Source organism: Carassius carassius, chromosome 8, assembly GCF_963082965.1.
Source record: "Carassius carassius chromosome 8, fCarCar2.1, whole genome shotgun sequence".
In the NCBI taxonomy this organism is placed as follows: Eukaryota; Metazoa; Chordata; class Actinopteri; order Cypriniformes; family Cyprinidae; genus Carassius; species Carassius carassius.
The window spans coordinates 15409917-15433969 of NC_081762.1; the positions used below are offsets into that span (position 1 = coordinate 15409917).

General features: G+C 37.8%; 1 protein-coding gene across 4 annotated transcripts in view; it reads right to left on the minus strand.

The window, feature by feature from the left end:
• The window catches only part of vps50 (VPS50 EARP/GARPII complex subunit), a 136599-nt gene that overhangs the window by 14103 nt on the left and 98443 nt on the right, over positions 1–24053 (minus strand). For 3 of the 4 annotated variants that reach the window (XM_059556447.1, XM_059556446.1, XM_059556448.1), the window contains 3 exons: positions 9305–9453; positions 6578–6674; positions 6095–6253 (listed from right to left, as the gene is read on the minus strand). In XM_059556447.1, coding sequence (XP_059412430.1) covers positions 6095–6253; positions 6578–6674; positions 9305–9453 — 405 coding nt within the window. Of the gene's footprint in view, positions 1–5893; positions 6012–6094; positions 6254–6577; positions 6675–9304; positions 9454–24053 lie in introns of those variants that run through there. The other variant, XM_059556449.1, reaches the window with a different exon arrangement.

Genomic DNA, 24053 nt, shown 5'->3' on the forward strand with positions numbered 1-24053 from the left:
TAAGAAAAAAATCATATTTTTTGTGCAAGAATATTTCTAACACAAATGCAACCCTTCGCTTCAGAAAAGCTGTGTGGAGCTGTTTTTTATGATGGATGCATGCACTTTTTGGTTTTCAAAATCTCGATCACCATTCAGTGTCATTATTAAGCTTAGAAGAGCCAGGACATTTTTTTTTAAATATAACTGATTGTATTCATCTAAAAGAAAAAAGTCATTTTATATATATATCTATCTATATATCTATATCTATATCTATATCTATATATATATATATATATATATACACACACACACACACCCACACACACACACATCTAGGATGGCTTGAGGGTGAGTAAATCATGGGGTAATTGTAACTTTTGGGTGAACTATACCTTTAAGAAAAAGAAGATACTTTAATATATCCATTTATGTCCCCGAACCATATAACAAAAGTCAAAGGGGTCCAATGTTGTTTGGGTCCAGACTGTTGCATTGTTTGGACAAAAACAGCTGAAAATTTATTTTACATTAACATTTTATATTGTGTTCCACAGAAACCATACAAGTTGAAAACGGCATTTGAATGACAGAATTTTCATTTCTGTAAAAAAATACACAGCTTACTTTAACTTATAGAAATAAGAACCGGTTCATCCAGTACATGGCTGTTAGAAACAAATAACAGTGCATTCCAGCTCTATAATGCAGGCACCTAATTGTGACATTTACCAATACATATAGGTAAATGTCCTTTATGGGCCCAGGCACCTGGACACCATTTTCTTGGTCAATTTAAAGAGAGCAAGTGTAAGTGTGAGTCACTGCAGTTTTTCCACAGTTACATAATTAATTCAGTCAACTTGGGAAACCCAGACAAATTGGCTTCAACAAACAGACTTGGCATAGGGTTACAATGATAGCACCAGGAGAAACAGTCTCAGCGGCTTCACTCAGCTTAACGGGTGCACAAAGGTGAGCCTCTTCTTCATTAGCAGCCAAGCTCTATTACATTCCCCGCTAAAACTTTGCAGCTCGGATCAGGAACTTATGTAAATCCCCATAATTATGCATATTTCGGGATTCATCAAGCTTCCTCAGCAAACAAGCCAAAGAGATAATTCAATTGTGAAACCCCATCTGCTCTCTGAGCCTTCTTTTGTCTCAGTATATGTGCCAGCCATTCAAATTGCTCCCTAACTCCATGTAAAATTCATATAGGCTAATGAGCAGAGGTTATAGAAGAGATGTGGACATGCAAAGGAATGAGACACCCTCAGTCCGTTCATAACTGGCCCCTTTAAAACTTGCCCCTCAAATTCATGTGACTCCCAAAGCCTGACCGTTTAAATAATTAAAATCCTGACAAATAATTGATACCGTGATCTTTCAATCTAGAGGAATTCATGAGACACAGTCATTAGGCAAGAGGTAAAAAATGGTAGGAAGAATACAAATTTGCATGAAGAAAGCTAACTAGCAACCTTAGGGTAAACATACAGAATCAATCAAGTCTGCTCGTTGTAGGCATAAACTTGTTTGTTTGCTTCAGTGGAAGTCACAATTGGGCCAGTAAATTATAACATAGACGTTCCATTTCCATGCATTCGTAATGTGCTGCATGTGAAATAGCAACAGTGACAGGGGACAGTGATAGCTGTACTGGGCTTTCATTCAAGAGTTCAAATCCCACAAGTCTCTCCACAACAGCACCCAGAGGAGCAGCACTTAACCTGAATCATCTCGCTTTAAACATGCAGCTGTGTGAGTGGGGATGGGTTCAACAACATAAGGTCCACTGCACATGACTACGCACATAGGCGTTATTTCAGTTAATAAGAATTTATCGGCTGTGCCGGCGCTACAAGTTATTCAGAAATCAAACTGATTATAGTATAACTCAAAGTTGGCTTAATTATATATATATATATATATATATATATCCAGTTAGGCACATCAACCATATCCATAACTCCTTCAAAAACAGCCAGAAACTTTGGAGTTGTGATTGATGATCAGTTGTCTTTCTCAGACCACACAACTAAAACTGTCCGGTCCTGCAGATTTGCTTTATTCAACATCAAGAAGATCAGGCCCTTTCTTTCGGAGCATGCTGCACAACTCCTTGTTCGAGATCTTGTTCTGTCCAGGCTGGACTATTGCAATGCTCTCTTGGCAGGTCTTCCAGCCAGTTCTATTGAACCTTTACAATTAATCCAGAACGCAGCAAAAAAGAATGCACGTAATCTGTTTATAATCTGTTTATCAATTTGCACTGGTTACCAATAGCTGCTCGCATAAAATTCAAGGCATTGATGTTTGCCAACAAAACCACCACTGGCTCTGCACCCATTTACTTAAATTCATTACTTCAGACTTATGTGGCCTCTAAAAGCTTGCGTTCTGCAAGTGAACGTTGCTTTGTCGTGCCATCCCAAAGAGGTACAAAATCACTTTCACAGACTTTTTCATTAACTGTTCCCTCCTGGTGGAATGACCTGCCAAACTCAATCCGAGCAGCTGAATCCTTAGCCATCTTCAAGAAACAGCTAAAAACACATCTCTTCCATCTTTATTTAATCCACAAACTCTAGCACTCTCTATTCTAATTCTATTCTTTAAAAAAAAACACTTGCCCCTTTTAACCTTGCACTCTATTCATTTACTAACTGCTTGTTTTCTTAAAAAACAAATAAAAAACTAGCTTCTCTATTCTTTTTGTATACTATACAATTAACAAAAGCAAAAAAGGCCTCTAACACTAGCTTGATTTACTCTTTTTCTATTCTGTTTTCTTTTATCTATTATATAATTTAAAAAAAAAAATTATTTCGTGTATTGTGTTAAGCTAACTAAGACTTGTTATAGCACTTGCATATCATTGCTTTTTTTTATTTTGATTGCTTCCACTGTCCTCAATTGTAAATCGCTTACAAATAATTTCTATTTATAAATAATTACAAATTATATTATACTTTTATATATTTTTAGTATGCAGTACCTATATACACTTCTATTCAATAGATTGGGGTCGGTACAGATTTTTGTAGGTTTTTTAAAAGTAATATCTTATTCTCAACAAGGCTGCATTTATTTGATTGAAAATCCAGTAAGAACAGTAATATTGTGCAATATTATTAGTTCAAGTTCAGTTTATTTATAAAGCACAAATACAAACAGCCACAAGACGACCAAAGTGCTGAACAAGTTAGGAAAAATAAAAGATTAAGTACTCTGACTAAAGTCAGCAAAACAGTTTAAAACAAAACACTTATAAAGTAAACAAATAGTAGCAAAACCATTTATGATAGAACACTCTTATAAGCTTACGGAGTGGGAGCTTGTTCCACAGTGTTTGGCCGGCCACTTTCAAAGGCTCGTTTACCCCTCGATATTAGCTGGGTTGTGGGAATCTGAAGGAGGAGCTTATCTTTAGATCTAAGGCCTCTAGTGGGAAGGAAGGGATGAAGTAGATCGGACAAATAAGAAGGTGCTAAATCATTTAATGATTTAAAAACCAGTAATAACATTTTAAAATCAATTCTAAAATTAATCGGAAGCCAGTGAAGGGATCTTAAGAGGGGGGTAGCATGATCAAATTTCCTCTTTCCCTTCAGGAATCTCGCCGCTGCGTTTTGAATGACATGTAGGTGTGCCGTTTGGAACTTAGATATACCAAAGTATAGGGAATTGCAATAGTCCAGTTATTACAAATTAAAATAACTGTAGTCTATTTTTATATATTTTAAGAAAAAATGTATTCCTATGATGAAAAGCTGAATTTTCAGAAGCTATTAATCCAGTCTTCTGTATCACATGGTCCTTCTAAAATCATTGTAATATGCTGATCTGCTGCAAAATTAACTTCATTGATATACACAAACACGCACTTTAATTATTTCTAATTAAATGTTCTGAAATATGTGCATTTGCATTTATTTAAAATAATTCTAAAATATCATTTTGTAACTGTGTGTGTGTACAGGAGAAATACAATAACGTGATTTTTATTTTTGTTTTTAGAGGTAATGCTGCTCAACATGATGATATAAACCATAGATAAATAAGAAATAACACCCCCCAAAAAAGACCCAAACACCCAAAAGCTGATATTCCTCACCTCATCAGTAAAGTCAACCCATAATCAAATCCGTCACTTGAGTGAGTGTTTGCACTGTGTTTGAGGAGTCGCCTGTCTCTCTCAGTTAAACCCAGCATGTCAACCTTAACTTTAGACCTCTAGATAACCTTCTGACACACACGTTCTGACACCACACATTTCGATCATCCTGCTTCCTGTCAGGTGAGTACAGCAGATGAGTGGATAGGACATGTCAGCAATACCCTCCTACTGTGGTAAGACAGTGTTCTTAAAACCAGAGGTGGGTAGTAACGAGTTACATTTACTTCGTTACATTTACTTGAGTAATTTTTTGGGGTAACGAATACTTTTCGGAGTATATTTAAAGATGGGTACTTTATACTCTTACTTGAGTAAATTTTTGGGGAAAAATCTGTACTTTTACTTCGTTACTGTGGGCGACGCTCCTCTCGTTACTTTATCTTAATGCAATAAATGTTATAAATGCTTCAGTTTATTCCAAACGCGCCGTCTACTTTTCTCTGGGCAATGAGCGATGCTCAATCGCGAATGATTCATTATTTTGAGTCAATTCTGTTAAAAGGCTCGATCAAACCAATTGGCAAACGAGTGAATTGGTTCATGAATCAGTTTGAATGATTCGTCCAGTTCCCTGCCGCACGCGCTGAGCGCCTGAAGTGGTTCACTCGGAGTTGTAACGTTTAAGAACAGAAAGAGCGTTGAAAACGTGGCTGGAACTGCACTGAATTGAAATCTGCAAAGGTTATTATTTGCTAGCGATGGAGATCCTTATTAGATGAACACCGCGTGTGCTGTCTACTGTTTAACAGGTAATAACTTGGGCTACATTCGATTACAGTACACGATACCACTGTGACATTAGTTTGTTGTACGTGTGTGGCTTATAACAGAGGGGAGTCAAGTTGAATGCAGCTTCCAAAAGACAAAAAATAGCCGATTAAGATTTTATTAATTTTAATACAATCACACTGGTGCAAGTACGTTCAGCGAGTCATATTATCAGCTGCTAAATTCAGATCTGTGATTGCTTGCTGGCGCTTAGCCAGAGATAGATGCGTTTATACAGCGCTGCGCATTATAACAAATCACACATGATTCTTTTGAGCTTATTAAAGCATTGGCCAATCAGAGGCGTTCAGATGAGTCATCGCTAAAATGCCGGTGCTTCCTTCACTCGCTCACTGACTGAATACCTCTTTCTGGCGAATTCTCTCGCAGGAACAACAAAGTGCAGATGTGTGTACGAATCTATAATTAAGATATTGATTTCACAGTGTTAACAGTTTCAGTGATTTTAATGGGAGTTTCTGAGAGTGATTGAAATCTAGACTGTCAGTGAAAATTATCTTTAATAATGTAAATGTTATTTGCTCTCTTTCTGAACAATGAAAGATTAGTAGCAATATTTATATCACATTAACTTTCAATGTTAAATTCACATTTAATATAAAGTCAGTCGTATTAAAAATATGTTATGGCATGACACCTATATCTGTTACTTAAGTAAACAGACAGGGTTTTATAATAAATTACATAAATTGGAGTAAAGGCTGATGAAATATATACATTTATACACGCACACATACATTACATACATTTTATCTATATATCTAAATAAAAATAGGCTCAGTATATATGACCCAAAGTAACTAGTAACTAACTACTTGAGTAGATTTTTTATCCGATACTCTTTTACTCTTACTCAAGTAACTATTCAAGACTAGTACTTTTACTTTTACTTGAGTACAGTTTTTGGGTACTCTACCCACCTCTGCTTAAAACTCAACAAACCATGTTGTAACTGACATTAAAGAAGGAAAGAAATTGCCAAGAATGAACTATAGATGAAGGAAAAGGTTGGCTGGTCTTTACTGATGCACGTCTAAGTGAACTCCCACCCGCTTTCCTGTATTGTGAAAATGAACAGAGAGGAGGCAACCCATTATTCCCTCACATAAAATCCACTGCACGGCCTCACAAACACATTACCTTTAAAAGGACATCCACATAGACGTTGTGCTGTGACATTATCTCTTTAATGTCCCATTTCACTCCCGCCATCAGTAACAGCATCTGTTCGTAATCTATGGCTTTGGCCGCCACAATCCAGTAAATGGGTTTGCGGAGCTCGCTGGCTGTAGATACAGTCTATAGAGAAAATAGCATAGAAAAGGTCACAATTAAGAAAAACAAAATATCCAAGATGCAAAGACAAACATTTTAAGTAGTTGAAACAAATTAGATAAACTTCTTCAAAGCACTGTAGTATATTAAAATTTCATATCACCTAATATTGTTATAGTCCATTATTAGGTGATCTATGTCATAAAAATCTCCACATCAATCATACACACAGCAGAGCTCATCAATAGTCGCTTTAAGTCCAATAACAAAGGTTACACATTTCAAAGACATTAGAAACTTGAAAAGGTTCTCAAAAGGAGAAACCATAAATATTAGGACGAAACTGACCTGTGAGTAGAACTGCTGAAGAAAGGGCTTCTTGGCTGAAGGCATCATGGTGTCGAGATGAATATGAAGGAACTCGAACTGCTCTGCCAGAAAAACTCTGCAGGGGAAATACGGCCCAAATAAGAGCATTTTCTGCATCTTTGTAGCGGCACACAATCACTACATATCGATGAGCCTCAGGGACCTGACTGCGCTGAAAATAAGGTATGATCTGACTAGGCTTTTTGAGGCTTACATTTGTCAGCTTTACATCTGTCTGGTTTCATTTTATTTTCAGACAAGAGATATAGACAGAGACTGAGTGCTGGATATAAGAGCTTCTATATTAAGAGCTGCAAAAATTCTGCATGCAAGAAAATCCTTCTTCTACCAATGGCTGGGCACAACCAGAAACTTCATAAAGTCAGTTCCCACCTACCAACACAATGCATAAGGCACCAGATCATTTATGCTTATGACAGCCCACTGTTCATTGAGCAATAAGAGCCCAAATATTTGCATATAACCCTAAAGAAAAATGAGTTGATTTAAAAGCAGAATGCGTAACGCTATATTGCATGTTGAGAGCGGCAAATGTGTTTCCATCTCCTTTTATTCAAGACAAAAACCGGCTCAAGAGAGCATAACATTTTTTTATTTTTTTTATTTGACATTTCCATCACTCGTTTCTGATGCGATACTTCAAACTGCGCATTAAAACAGGGCGATGGAAACATAGGTAATGTGTTTAACTTTCAAAATTAAATGTTTGCTTTTCTCTGATATACCAAATAAATGTTTTCTCAAGAAAGATGTAAAGTTCATACTGAAAAACAGAAAAAACAGCAATGTTGTGAAATATTAGTATAATTTTCTTATTACAGAGCCCTGACAACAGAGCCCCCACCAACAATGTGTTCTCAAGAAGATTTAATTACAACGGCAAAATAAATGTGAAGGTAATCAGTGAATGAAGTGCATCGTGATCAGAGCAGAAGTAAATTGCATCTAAATATGTATCATTTATCTGGGATGTGAAAGTGAGTAAAAGCTGATTTTTGATATATTTATATTCAAAACACTTGATCTTGAAAGAGAAAAAATAGGTCTGTTGTATCAACAGACATGGTGCTGATGGAACAGGGTATAATCTAAGGTTTGCATGGTTATGCTTGTATAAACACAGCTCTCAGAAATTAACAAGAGAACCTGTTTTGTCACTTATCGTCACAAACTTTGCAGCCTTCATTGATTATTCCATTAAGAAAAGAAAGAAAGTGCACAGGGAGGATGGAGAGGGGTTGTACTGCCACTAACCTCCTCCAAAAAAAAACAAAAAAAAACAATGGCGGTTTCAAGTGTAGTGCATTCTCCACAAAGAAAGCAGAGACCTTCACAGCTTTGATGACTCAATATGGTGGAATTTCTGTGTATCACGTTAAAGCTGAGAGTCATTCTTTCCAGAGAAGAACCTTTTCCAGGCTTAATCTCTGGATCTCCTGATCCGTCTTCTATCTAAGACTTTGAAAACGTTCTCCAGCACAAAGCTCGGCACGAATCGAACGCCATCTGGATGCATCCAAAGCAACTATAGGGAGGATCAAACTCTCTCTGTGAAGGCTTAACGTCTTGCTGAACAAACAGTCGAACGGGATACAGGTCAAAATAGGAGGACTGGAAGTTAAGACATGGTTTGGAGGCCTGACAACTTTCTCTTCAGGGTTACGGTGGAAATTCAGGTAGCTCACATCAGCCCCTGCGGAATCACATCACTTAATGAAATGAACTCCCATGGCTGTTGGCGAAGCTGGTTCAGCCCACCTCTGTAGACTCATCAGGAGAAAAGCAAGGCTTAATGGGGTTTGCTGATTAGATAACAACCACAGTGATATGACTGATTGGGTTAGACAGGCTTGGTTGAAAGGGGCTGCTGGGGTTAGACGTTCATCACCTAGCAACAGTGAGCTTGATCACAAGACAAGAGTCAACCAGCTTTTTAATGTAAATGTGTTCATTTGCAAGTCTCATTCCTTTTCTGCTACAAAGACGCCACAGCTGGATATATGATGCAGATGCCATCTGTTCATCCAAAAGGAAACTCTATATATGCATTATGTATATGTACACTACTATTCAAAGTTGGGAGGATTTAAAAAAAAAAAAATGATACTTTCATTTAGCAAGTATGGATTAAATTGTTCAAAAATGACATTTATATTACAAATCATTTCAATTTCACATAAATGCTCTTCTTTTGAGCTTTCTATTCATCAAATAACCATGAAAAAAAAATCAAGGTTTCAAAAAAAAAAAAAAAAAAATTTAAATTTAAGCAGCACAACTGTTTTCAAAATTAATAGTAAATAATGTTTTCTTGAGCACCAGATTAGCATATTAAAATGATTTCTAAAGCATCATGTGATACGACTAGAGTAATGACTGCTAGAAATTTAGCTTTCCCATTACAGAAGTAAATCTCTGCACATTTTAAAATGTATGTAAAAACAGAAAACAGATAAAAAATAAAACTGACTTTATATTTCACAATATTTCTGTTTTAACTGTATTCTTGAGCAAATAAAGCACAGCCTTGGTAAACATAAGAGGCTTCTTTATAGTTTATGTATTAAAATAAATGTGGTGTGCATGTTTGTAACAAAAACAAGGGTCGGTAAATAACACAATAAAAAACAATTTTCCTTTTTGGTTGAATTATTTCTTTAAGTAAGGCGGTTTAAAGTAGCTTACAGTGATTCAGTGGCGACGACTCTCTCAGCCAAGCCATAAAGCATATCGCTAGCCGTCAGGTCCACCAGCTGACTGAGATGAGGACTGGGGACCTTCTCCCTCCTGTCCTCAGGAGATGCGTGAGGACCCGCGTTCTCCCCTCCAGCCTCCTGCAGAAACAACATCAACAAACATTTAGATCCTGATCCTGTCCAACTGAAATTAATAGAACTGAAAATGTTCTGCAAATGAATACTACTGTATGTCCAGTAAAACACAGTCAATATTCCAGGAATCAGTCAATTTATTTAAGAAACAAAATAAACAGAGGTTTAAAAATATGCTCAACTTTGGTTTTATTTTCAAAAACTGTCCACTTGCAAATGTAGTGTTGGAACCTACTTGCTGCTTTTTAACCAGTAATCTCAAATATCCTCAATGTGTTTATTCAGAAAAATGTAAAGGAGTTTAAAGAAAAAGGTTTTGTTGGATTTGCCAACACTCTTAAGTAAGCCAAAGCCGCTTTTTGTAACTTTAAAGGGGATAACTACCTCAGAGGTTTAGAGTTACAATAAAAGTTATGAGTAAATGAGCTGTAAAGTGAGGAAAAAATACAGCATAAAACAACAAATTAAATTTAATGAGGAACTGTGAGTTCTGCCCCCAAATGGTAATGCTTTGTCCATATGTAAATGAGGAATGCATACCGTTCTGCTTTACCGTCATTCTTTGATGGAAAAATGTGGTGGTAAGGTGAAACATCGTTGCTGTCCATATTCAAGAGTCCAAAAGACCAAAGAAACCCAATGACACAACAGAATGACTCACAAAACGAACAATCATGCTGTATATTTTTCACTTTTACTTTAACTGAAATCCCATTTAGATGTTACATTAACACAAAAAACCATATAATTAAATAGAGTTCACTCAAAAATGACACCTCAATCATCATTTACATTTACAAATCTGCATTCTTCACGTTCACTATGGAGAAGACCAGCAACGACATCCTGACTTTTTTGTGAATGATGGAGGGATGAAAATTCAAATGCGTTTGGAACAACAAAAGGGTAAATGATGACAGGATTTTCATTTTCAGGTGAACTGCTGCATTTCTTTTCAGAGGCGACCAATAAAAAAAACCCCAATCCATTCTAAAATTTGGGTCTTGTTAAAACAGCTCACGTGACCACAAGGTATCATCTCACAAAACATGAAAATTGGTTTGGGATATCACAACATTGCAATGCAATTTGAACTTTGCCACTCTATCTTTAAAATATTCAAAGCCTTATTTCCCAATATCCTTACACAAACCTATTAAGGTCATATGTTATTACAGCTGAAGCGCTGCCTTTGCGGATACATGTATTACATTCTACATTAATTAATCATACAACTTGATATGGTACATGTCTAGACATCTCCCTGTAGAATTAAACAGAGATCCAATCCAGTCAGACTCAGCATACATTTAATGTATGTAATGCCGTGGCCTAGTAGTTAGAGAGTTTGACTGAGGTTGTGGGTTAGAATCTTGGCAACACCATGACTGAGGTGCCCTTGAGCAAGGCACTGAACCCCCAACTGCTCCCCAGGTGCTGCAGCATAAATAAATAAAAACACTTTGTAATCACAGGAATAAATTACATTTTAAAATATATTAAAGGGGTCATTGGATGCTACATGCACTTTTGCAAGTTGTTTGAACTGAAATGTGTGTTGGCAGTGTGTATACACAATCACCCTATAATGATAAAAATCCTCCCAGTGATTTTTTTTATCTATTAAAATCTTTACCCCTTTCACAAATCGAGCTGATCTCAGATGCCAAACTCTTTGTGACATCACACATACAGGCCCCTCCTATGATAGTTTGACTGACAGTTATGTTTTAGCACAGACTGGACTGACGTCTTACCTTAGACCCGCTCTGAGTTAGCTGTCATCAGTCCGCCATTGTGTCGACTCCTAAGCGATTGAGGTGTTCTGTTGTTGGAATGGTAATAATGAAAATAGCAGTCGACATTTACTCCTGAGCCGCTGTAGATGCATAGGGGATAATATTTTTTTTTGAAGGGAATGTGACCCCGATTTACCTAAATGCATCTATCTTCACGCAAATCATTCATGGTCCAGATTCACCAACAGAAAAAGTGAGTATAAAGTTTTTTTTTTTGTTTTTTTTTTAAATTAAATTAATCTTTGCAAATCGCTTTCCCTAATAATATGCTAATTAGCAAGTTTCATGATGGATGCAGCTAAAGTAAACAGTCTCCCTGAGAGCAGCTTAGAAGAGAGGGGCGAACAAATTCACCTTTGTTTCTAGATATTAATATACTTGGAGACCAAATAACAAGCAATTCAGCATCAGTGTATTCTGAATAGGGGGTCTATTTACTCTCTCTACACTTAAGTCTAAATATGAAAGATCTGGTGAGACAGTATAGTAGCAAAACATGCATTTTGAGGTCATTTCGTGGCCATCAGTTTCACCATGTGCAATGCACAAAGCAATATTGATCTTTTCTCCAGATTAATGTATTCAGAACAACAACAACAACCTTCAATCCTTACAATGAGGTCAGAACAAATATCTTCCAAAAGCATATTTATTTTGAAGGATGCAAGACTATTCTGTCATTTCATTGTACTATGTATTAAAAACACTGTCCATAGTAATCAATCTGTCCATGAAATGACCTTTAAAAGACCATAACCTAAAGGCATGTGGAGTAAACATTGTTTGATGAAATGTAAAGCAAAATGTCAATGATAGAAACCTCTTAAAAATCATGCACATAAAACTAATAAATGCCTAGAACAGAAATAGTATCCAACCCTTTAACTACAGTATACCATTCTTTCATTCACACCATTTAACCACAGTAGACTTAATTTGGCTTTTTTTCCTTCTTCAACAGTACAAACTAAATAAATGCTGCAAACTGTAGGTAAATCCTAAAGGAAAACCTGATAGAGACTCCAAGACAACTGCGATCTGGGATAGAATTTGTCTTCAAGTGAGCCAAAGTGTAAAATCCAAAGCTACTTAAAAACAACAATGTTAATGTTCTGGAGTGGCCATGGCATAATCCAGGTCTCAATCCAGTTGAGAATTTATAGGTGGCCTCTGGATCTCTATGAAACCTGCTGATCCTGAGCAGTTCTGCACAAAAGAATGAGAAACTGCAGTTTCCAGATGTGGCTGACAGAGACCTACAGCTTCCACACAGACTAAATACTGCAACTGCTAAGTACTGACTAGAAATTCTTCTCTTTGACATGAAAGAATATTTTCTATTGATCAGGTGCCACAAAAGCCAAAATACATCATGTGTGATTAAATGAAACAAAAACTTTTTATAATCACTGTATATTCTTAAAATAGAAGCCCTTATATCCGGCACTCAGTCTCTGTATGATGTCCATGTCTGAAAATAATATTAAAGCAGACAAATGTAACCTTCCTAGCCACATCACACCTTTTTTTCCAACCAACTTAACTAGTTTTTTTAGCAAAGCCAGTTCCCTGCAGGTAACAAAAATGTAGCAATCGTGAACAAGCATGACAAAATGCTGTCTGATTTGGGTCTTTTTTACCCCGGTAGAGTTTTTCTGGCAGAGCAGTTTGAGTTCTTTCATCTTCATCTTGACACCATGATGCCTTCAGCCAAGAAGCCTTACCTTCAGCAGTTCTACTCATCCCACTTTGGGATGTTTCATCCCACTATTTATGGCCATGACCTTTATGGTTTCTCCTTTTCAATCTCTGTCTGCTACAGGGTGTCTAGTGTCTTTGAAATGTGGGACTTCTGTTATACTGTAGGACTCAAAATGATTACTGATGAGCTCTGCTGTGTGTATGATTGATGTGGAGTGTCTTATGACATAGATCACCTAATAAAGGACTACAACAGTGTTAGGTGATATGAGCCTTGTAGATGTTTATTTAATTTGAGCTCTATGAACCTCTATGAACTGAAATAATCCTAGAGAGAGACTCTAAAGCCAGCTTGAAGATCAAAGACTCAGCTTTTTGGCAATCAGACTAAATTATGTTTAGTGTAAGCCAAACATATCAGAAACATGCCATTCTACCGTGATGGCAGCATCACGCTGTGAGGATATTTCTCTGCGGCAGGACCTGGAAGACTTGTGGAGGTTGAGGAAGGTCGAGCAATTTAGTTTCCACTGGAAACTCAACAAAGAAATCGTTCTCTTATTAAATAGCCATGCAGTAATTTGTATTTTTTGAATAATATACTGAATTACATACTTTATTAAAGAAAGGTCTAACTTAAATATTTTCTTTTATGATTTGAAACCTCATGGACACAAACCAAAAGATAAGGTTATTCCTAACAAATGTTAAGTCTGGCATCTGTGCAAAAACAGCTGCTTCACATTGAACAGCCTAGAATAAGAACAAGAAAAAAAGCCCTATTCAAACTGCCTACTTGGAAATGCTAACACCTTTTAATGACAAGCACATCCTGCTCTTCATATTGACATTCCTCCATGCTATTTTTAAAATACTTGCTCATGATTGCAATAACGCTGTCATGCCGGCTGAAAGTGGGTATATTTCCATACTGAGATGTAAAAGATACTGGCTGACACATTACACTGTTGCAATGGTATATATACCTTCATGCATCCCAGCCCTAGTAGAAGATAAAATTAATGCAAAACCCTGGGAAGACCCGAAGAAATCCCAGAGGAAAACCTGATGGAGTCTGAAAGGCACCTGCGACTTGGAAAGAGATTTATCAATAAGACAATGACCCCAAGCATCCAGCCAAAGCTACACAGCCAATGGCATAAAAACAATATTAATATTCTAGAGCATCCAAGTAAGTGTCTGGATCTCAATCCAAATGAAAATGTATAGGTGGTTCTGAAATAAAAGGCTTGTCAATCTCAATGCAACTGGACTGAGCACTGAGGTAAAAAAAAAAAAAAAAAAAAAAAATATTATATATATATATATATATAATATTTTTATGTATATATTTGTATATACAGTTGTTGTAACCTTTTAACTTGCATTGTATAAATGAATAAATGTAAATGCAGCCATATTATTATGCAAGCTTTAAGGATGTTCTGAATATGTATTAAGTAAACAGTATGCATCTAACAATTGCTGAATGGTATCTGAGGTTAACGCTATCCATTGAGATCAATTGTAATGAGGTTAACTTTAACATTCTGTTCCTGTTAGTATAAACATGAAAGGGGATAATGGGATTACTAGCCTTAATACCATGCATAAATCGGAGATTAAAGATTAATAAATTCCGTTTGAGTTCAACTGCAAAACGTCTCTGACGATACAGCCTGAAATTAAAAATGTGCTTAAAACACCATCAGCTGTAAAATTCACTGAACATCAGAGGTGTTGTGCTGATAATGACCCATAGGATAATCAGCTATGTGTGAAAGCTAATAGAAAAAGGTCTTAGTAAATAACTGTGTACAAATAAACAGTTACTTTACTATGACTGCATGCCATGGCACAAACTTAAAAGAGGTTAAATCAGGATTTTGCAGGTGCAAGACCCTTAAATCTGATGGTGATGCTGCTTTGCCTTAGAAAGAAGAAAGTATCTTATAATCAACAAGGCTGGATTGATTGGATCACAAGTATAGTAAAAACAGTAATATTATAAAATAATATTACCATTTAAAAGAACGGTCTTCCATTTTGTAATATGATTTACTCATGCGATATACTGTTTATAAAATTACTGATCGCAAACTTTTGAATTATTGTGTAAATAACACAAACTTTTTATCAATAAATTATTTAAATCAAACTTTAAAATTATGTATTTTAATAACTACACACAGGAAGTGTATTTAATTTGGACACCAACTGTAATATAGAAGCTTATGGAAATAAATTTAAACAGACAACTGTAATTTTGTGAAAGTTTATGACAAATTAAACTGTCACAAGTTTTGGTAATGTGCACATCCTTGCAAACGCAAGGTAAGAACAAATGAATAAGGTGCAATCATTTACACTTCACGATCATCCTATGAAAATAAGGCTGATATGAAATTTCACAGTTTTTGCAGTTCCACAGAATATCTGCCTTTAATTATAGCACACAAAGTTTTCTTACTTTTGGAAGAGCCATGCATGAGTAACTACAAGGATCTGCAAAGGAACGTGGCTTAAAATAAAGCTATGACAAAAACAGGAAATAAATTTGGCAGATGGGCCTGCATTCAAATGCTCATTTATCTACATATGAATATACCTTTGTAGAATTTGGTGGCTTAGCATCCCATTTAGCATCCCTCTTTTTATTCTGAACATTTACTGATAATCACAATTTATGTATGACATTATGCTAAAAAAAATACCACAAAAACAGGTAAAAGCCAAATTTTTAAAATAACATTACTTACACTGTACAATAAAATAAACTGTTATAAAACTTTGGGAAAGACGGCTGCATGCTGGTAAAATGAATAATCTGTAAAATAGGAAGAGCATAGCACACCAGGGTTAGGGTTGGGTATCGATTGGGTTTTATTCGATACTGGTGCCATTTTGATACTTTTAAAATGGTACCGGTGCCTAAATCAATACTTCTATAAAAATAAATAAATACATATAAAAAGCCTAAAAAGCATAACATTAAAGAACATTAAAAAAATTTCAAATAAATCCATAGCATTCACACGATCCTTGGATGCTCTCATTTCCCAAACTTTCCTTATAAGGCTAATAAATGTATTTAATGATCTGGGTCATTGTTTAATATAAAACTACACATAATGTTTCTACTGTATCTCTGTCAATCACTCTGATATTTAGTTCAAATGAGTGCTATCTGTCACTGAATCAGTTCAATGACTGTATGCTCATTCTTTATAAAGTAGCAACAATGTCGTTTGTTAAGTAGCCTACAGTCTTAGGCACATTAGTATTTTCACCCCAAAAAAGGGTTTTAAGCCAGTTATTTATATCTTTTGTTTTAGTATGTCAGTAGGAAATATCAGTTTACATTTCCAAACATTCATTTTGCCATTAATTTTAATAATAATCTAGTGAGATTGTTGAATGCACAAGCAGTCTGACAACAGACTGCCTAAGACTAAGACTTTTGCACAGTAGTGTATGTATAAAGTACGTATAATTAGATTAAGTATATTTAAATAAGTGTAATTAAAGTATGTGTTCGTTCATATGTGTTAAGGGCTAGATTTTCGCTGGAGGAAACAGCTGTGGTGTGATGAGCTCTGAACAGAGCGAAAACTTTAGAGTACATGGGAAACCGATTGCCCCCTCATGACCTTTTGTAAACTGTATTTATGACAAAGAACTGCACATAAACAGATATTCTAACAATCTATCGATAAACGCACACCTTGTGTCCTCTGTTTGTGTTCGAGTCTGCTCACGCTGCTCCGCCGAGGTCTGTGGATTGAAGAGCGCGCTGAAAGACGTGGAGGAGACAGATCTGCCACCCTTTTCATGTGATATTTAAGCGGACTGACTCTGAAAAGATCGCAAATTTGTGTACAGTTTATGGCGCTAAATGCTATAGCCCCGTTAAAAAAGCCTGTGACGCCCGTGCTTCTTGTGTACATGTCGGAGAACCAGGACAAATATTTAAATCGATCGCTCAGGCATTTAAGAGGCATCAAAATGAGGCACCGAAATCTGCGTCCTTATTCGGTTCGGTGCATATCGGTTCCATTGGTACCGGTGCCATATTGGTACCGGGTTTCGGTACCCAAATCTAACCAGGGTGCTACTGAACACCTAATTTTTCATTAAACTCTTCTTTTAAAAGAGAAAGCTGTAGTTTATGGACACGACTCTCATAGTATTTTTAGTTTCATCTGTAAATCATACCCTGCCATACAAGCCATACCATACATCATCCACAGACTTTAAAACAAGACAGAATCTACTTTTTGCCTAGCGAAAGACCACAGGCACAGCAATCAAAACGAGGGTTACAAAATCATCTTGTTAGAAAGTCGAGATGTCTTGAAAGAAAATGTTGCAAGTGTAATAACACACACATAGGAATTAATATACAGTACAGTGGTTTGAAAAATTATACGTCTCTATAACATTCTCCATTATCGCCTATTTAAAGAACTTGCATGATTTCCAACTAAACGTGATGTTTGTAGGCAGCATCACCACTTGCGATTCTATATGAGTCCTGCTCATCACTGTCAAGGAACCTGGGCTCATTCTTCTATACAAAACTGCCTTAACTTTGACAGATTGGTAGCTCTTCAAGCATGAACTGCTCTATTCAGGTCCTGCCACATCATCTCTATAAGGTTCAAGATAGGACTGTGACTTGGCCACCCTTTCAATTGAGTTCTTTTCAGCTGTTAAGATGTGGAATTACTTTAGTGTTTTAAACTACTGCTGCTGTACTCAAATACACAAAAATTGACAGTCCACCCCAAAAAATATATAATAATCTGTCAACATTTAGTAAGCCTTATAAGACTTTCCACTACTGGGATTATTCATCATCATTCAGAGTCTACATCACAGATCACACCGTGTTAAAGCACTTTGATAAAAGCACCATGTTAAAAATATTTTCGCAGTTATTTTGGAATTGTGCTATTTTGAACTACTGTGAAACCATTCAGTTAGAGTAATAAGGGCTAAATCCGTTATCTTGGCACATGAGCTACACATTTCAGCTCAGTTATTGTTTGCTTTGACAATTGCTAAATTATTTTCTGTCATAACTGACCACGATGGTGCCGATAAAGGTGATTTTTATCATTGAACATTGCGTCAATCAATCTGTCAAGATGGTAATGATGGTATTTAGATGGTAAAAGACCTCAATTGAAAATGAAACCTGAAAAATAATGAATTTCTTTAGCACTTTACCTCAGAGCTAACAACATTGGTGGTTAATAGCTGGTGTAAACTGGACCAGGAGGAATCCTATCTATCTGGATGCGTTAAAATGCGCCAGGCTTCATAATCGTCTTCTTATCGGGCGCTAAAGCTACCATGAGCTAAAATGTAAACATGTAAAGGGGCCATCAAACAAATACTCAAAGAAAAAACCAATACCTCATCTCAAAATTGTGACTTTATGAATTTTGGTTCACTGTGAAAAAACTGAAGGCTAAGGCGCTTCTATAACCAAAGCTCAGGCTTGGGGTTTATTAAAATGAAAAGACAGAGAGAGAGAAATGGAATCTGATAACACACTAGTGAAATACTCGCAATGGTCTAGCATTCGCCACGGCTTCAAAATGCTTCAATCTAATCTGCTTCTAGAAAGGGAAGAAAAAGTCCATGAGTGGGAATGGTAAGGCAAGGAATAATCCATTTTATTGTGAAAATAACTGCATTTAATTACAAAGCCCTCACAGCTGAATATGAGTGGCCCCAAATTTAATGAATGGCTCAGACTTTTTATATCAACCCAGCACAAAATAACTATGAAACAGAAAGAAAGGGCTTATATCTCACTCTTTTTAAAAGCATCATAAAATATGATCCTGAAAGATAAAGTGGTATTTCAGTGTTGCGTGAAAACTGTTGATAAAATTCCAAGCGATGTATTAACAATCATGTGTAAATGAGGGTAGATAATGCATGGCTAATTACAATACGCTGCATTTAAAATGTTATGTGCAATCATTCATTGGTGATCAACTGAAAGCCAAATGCTGACCCAAGCGCACTCATAATAATAATTCACAGCATAGTGACACACACTTCATCAAGTGCTTCAACAAAATCAACACACAAAATACATATTCAATCAAGCATTATGCAAAAGCTCAAATCATCAGGCTTTTGACATGGCCATATTTAAAATATTGACTGACAAACCTGATGAGGGAATAGACAGCAATTAATGTGCACCAAACCAAATGGAATCTCTTGATGCAGCAGGCACATTTGATCACATTAAGCATTTCTGCCTATTAATCTTTTAATCTGGACATTTGGGACAGTGTAGTAAGCTGCAAACAAAGTTTTACCCTTTTGATGCATTATGCTTTTTCATTGCAAAAAGGTTAAGGTCACCAAACTTGTACTGTTTAGTATGTTTTTTTTTGTGATGTGCAATTTAAATAAATAGCTGTACTTTTGTCAAATCATTAAAAATATATATGTAAAGTAGTTAATATAGAATAAAATATTGCTTAGTTGCTTGTATAAAATGCTGAAAATGATAAGTGGATCGATCCAGTTGCGAAAAATCCACATCCAGGCACTCATAGCAAGCATAGCACAGAGCAACCAAAGTAAAAAGGCTTTTTTCTAAGACTGTCACGCTGTCTAGTCTCTGTTTCCCTGGGTGTTCACTAGTGGGCTCACTTCCCCTTAGGCACTTCACCATAGGCACTAGAATTCCTCTAGTCTGGTCCTGTCTTCACAGTAATTGCACTCCAGTTAATTGCACCAGGTGCAGGCAATCTATTTGTCATTAGACTCCTTATAAATACCAGTCTTTCCCTGTTGTTTGTATGGAGTCCTTACCCTTCGTGTTACCAGTGTTCTCGTCTCCCGAGATTTACCCTTGCCTTCTCACTCCCCGAGTTCCCGTTCCTTTCCTTCCTGTACCTCTTTTGTTTTGTTTGTTTTCCTGGACTGTTTATTTGGATACCCTTATTCGATTAATAAATCTTACCTGCAATTGGATCTCTCCCTTTCCCTGTGTCTCTCTGGTGCACGATCGTCACAGAAGGGCTCCATACCAAAAGATCCAGCGGTATGTCTAATCATATTTCCTCCCCAGTCACTGAGCGGATGAGGAATGCTTTTGAGGGTACCCGCCTGGTCGTGTTCTGTGGAACCAGGGGAGGTCGCTCAGGAGCAAGTGGTCGAGAGGAGGCCCGGCAGCGATCTCCACTGTGGCCTCCTGTCGATTCAGGGTTCGGATGGGAACCGCCGTCTCCCCATTGTGGACCGAGAGGGGAGAGGAGGCGCAAATCGGCTGAGCCAGCGCCTCTGTGCATGATGGCTGCTAGCCCAGTGCCACTGCGTAAGATGGCCGCCAACCCAGCGCCGCTGCGCAGCATGGCCGCCAACCCAGCACCACGAGGCAAGATGGAAGCCAGCCCCACACCACAGCACAAGAAGGCCGCCAGCTCAGCACCACGAGGCAGGATGGCCACCAGCCCAGCGCCACAGCACAAGATGGCCGCCAACCCAGCGCCACAAGGCAAGATGGACCCCAGCACAGCACCACACCTTCCCGAGTCAGGGTTAGTCACCGTCGACCTTCCCGAGTCAGGGTTAGTCACCGTCGACCTTCCCGAGTCAGGGTTAGTCACCGCTGACCTTCCAGAGTCGGGGCTAGTTCCTGTTGACCTTCCAGAGTCGAGTCAGGTACCTGTTGAATTTTCAGAGTTGAGTCAGGTTCTGGTTGACCCTCCAGAGTCGAGTCAGGTGCTCATGGACTCTCCAGACTCAGGGTTAGACACTGTCAACCTTCCAGAGTCAGGGTTAGACACTGTCAACCTTCCAGAGTCAGGGTTAGACACTGTCAACCTTCCAGAGTCAGGGTTAGTCACTGTTGACCTTCCAGCGTCAGGGTTAGTCACCTTTGACCTTCCAGAGTCAGGGCTAGTCACCTTTGACCTTCCAGAGTCAGGGCTAGTTACCATGGACTCTCCAGAGTCAAGGCTAGTCACTGTTGACCTTCTAGAGTCAAGTCACTGGTGATCTTCAAGGACAGAGTCAAGTCACTGGTGATTTTCAAGGACTGAGTCAAGTCACCGGGGATCTCCATGAACAAAGGCAAGTCACCAGTGATCTTCATGAACAAATACAAGTCACCATTGATCTTCATGAACAAATGCAAGTCACCAATAATCTTCATGAGTAGAGTCAAGTCAGCACCGATCTTCTGGAATCCAGTATAAACACCATGGGATTACCAGAGTTTCGTCCTCCCGTTGGTCCGGCCGCACAGATGTGGTGGTCTTCTGCTCCGCCCTGGGGGCTTTCTGCCTCGACCACAAGGATGTGGTGGTCGTCTGCTCCGCCCTGGGGGGCGTCTGGTTCGACCACACGGACGTGGTGGTCTTCTGCTCCGCCCTGGAGGCTTTCTGCATCAACCACAAGGATGGGGTGGTCTTCTGATCCGCCCTGGGAGGCACCCGTTCCGAACACACGGTTGTGGTGGTCTACTGCTCCACCCTGGGGGGCTTCCGCCCTGACCATATGGTTGTGGTGGTCCTCTGCTCCGCCCTGGGGGGCTTCCGCCCTGACCACAAGGATGTGGTGGTCTTCTGCTCCGCCCTGGTGGGCGTCACGTGATGTCCTTCAAGGACTTATGTTTTTGTGTGTTTTTTTTTTTTTTTTTTTTTCTGTTTCCTCCTATGGACCTGGCCCTCCGTCCCTCCCCCTGATCCTCTGCCAGTCCACCTCCCTCCTGGGTTTCTAGTCTGTGTCTGTCGTTCCGTTTCCCTGTAGGACCTGGCCCTCCGTCCCTCCCCCTGATCCTCCGCCGGTCCACCACCCTCCTGGACTCCTTGTTTTGCACTTCTCTTGTCTCTGTGTCGCCATTTTACCTGGTTGTCTTGTCTCGGTTTCCCCATTCTACCTGGTCCTCTTGTCTCTGTTTTACCTTGTCATCTGGCCCTCCGTCCCTCCCCCTAATTCCTCTAGTCTGGTCCTGTCTTCACAGTAATTGCACTCCAGTTAATTGCACCAGGTGCAGGCAATCTATTTGTCATTAGGCTCCTTATAAATACCATTCTTTCCCTGTTGTTTGTATGGAGTCCTTACCCTTCGTGTTACCAGCGTTCTCGTCTCCCGAGATTTACCCTTGCCTTCTCGCTCCCCGAGTTCCCGTTCCTTTCCTTCCTGTACCTTTTTTGTTTTCCTGGAATGTTTATTTGGATACCCTTATTCGATTAATAAATCTTACCTGCAATTGGATCTCTCCCTCTCCCTGTGTCTCTCTGGTGCACGATCATCACAAAGACATGGCTATTAAAAAGACACCAATGTGTATAAGCCCAAGCATAAATTTATAAAATGCTAGCTGTATAATTTACTTTAGGAGGAAGAATGTGTCATTTTCATCATGCGATTGAAAATACATAATTTCAAATGTGGTACAAAAAATAATTCCATGAATAATAGAATTCTTCTGTGATTCATATACTATATGTTTACCATTTGGCATTGTTAAAACACAAATCAAATAAATTAGAAATAGTGAGAAACATGCCAAAAGTGCTCATAGTTGAAGAAACACCTTTCTACTGTGAATGTTTGTGGCATCTCCTACATTAACACCTCTTATATCTGAACATAGATTATTTAAACCGTTCTGCTGATAAGATGATTTTTTTTTATAAAGAACGTTCACAGTGCCAAATCTGGTATTCAAACTGCATGCATGATCCCATCCATCTCTATCCAGTCACCGTTAAAGTCCACTGAATCGCTCCGCTCATTACAGCCTTTCCAAGACTTTCTTCCAGCATTTCTTTACACCTCTCTCACATTTTTCACCTGCTAACATCTCCGCAACTGTTTCCTTTGGCCACAGCTGACCCCCTTCTCTACTCTTCATGTATCCATCAGTGTCAAGCTAGCATCCTCACCCCTGTGTGGGAGTACGCCGTAGCATTGTCTCACAAATTAACTCTCTGTGTGTGTGCCCTGCTTTTGGCTAGTAACATTGAGAGAACAGAGAGCTCAGCCCAGTAGGTCCCCATCACTGTGTCTAGCTGTCACTTTAGTTTAGCAAGAGTTATTTGCTTGATTAACTAGACCCTGCTCCAACCAGGTAGTATTTGAACCCATAAACTAGACCGAGTGGTCTGCTTTTGTCAGTTTCAAATGCCTTGATTGGGGAAAAACAGCAGTTGTCGACATAAACAGAGTCCCGCCTTTGTATTAGACATTACACGCAGTGTCTGCAGGTATGCATGATGCATTTTAAGTACACAAAAAAATAAACTTCACAAACCTTAAAGGTTGCACTAAATATTATAAACAAAGAAAAAAATAAGTTAGGAAATCCAGTATTGTATTGTGATGGTCATGCAATCTTCTGAACGTCTGAGAAAGGTTACATGAATGAAATGTTACTTATATTATCTTGATAAATATAGAATTTCTTGCAGGTTAGAGTAGTGAGAGAGATTACTCTCTTTTAAATCACACAAACTGAATCTAGAGGTATAAAATGTGCACATATATTTCAATCAGTAAAAAATTTTATCCAAATATACATACATTTTTTAAATGAATTGATATATTTTTCATATAGCTACTGAGCACATACAGTATAATATCAAACATAATATCACATTTCTCAATTAATACATCAATTTATTTATTTTTGGCTTTGGTACAGTAAATAAAAGCTAATCATTTAATTTGCAAACAACACACTGTCAATATTTTGTCATATAATATCGAGTTGTCTATAAATGAAAAATATTAAATATAAAAAAGATACAGCTATCTTTCTGCTGACCCGGGTAACGTTAAATGATCCAAAATATAGCCTATTTCTTTTTTTGTACTTAATTATTCAGGAATAATTAAACATGAACATATTGGTATCAGCTACTGATTTGAACATACAATGAAATAGCCTCTGTTACTATATTGCTCTATGTTATACTGAAATGAATACTTAACTTACCATGCATCATCTTGGAAATAAAGCTTCATGTCTTTAAGTCTGTACTGTATGTAGCCAGTTATTTCTCTGAATAAATTATGATGCGTATATTTTTTATGTCCTGATTGAGCAACATCTATTTC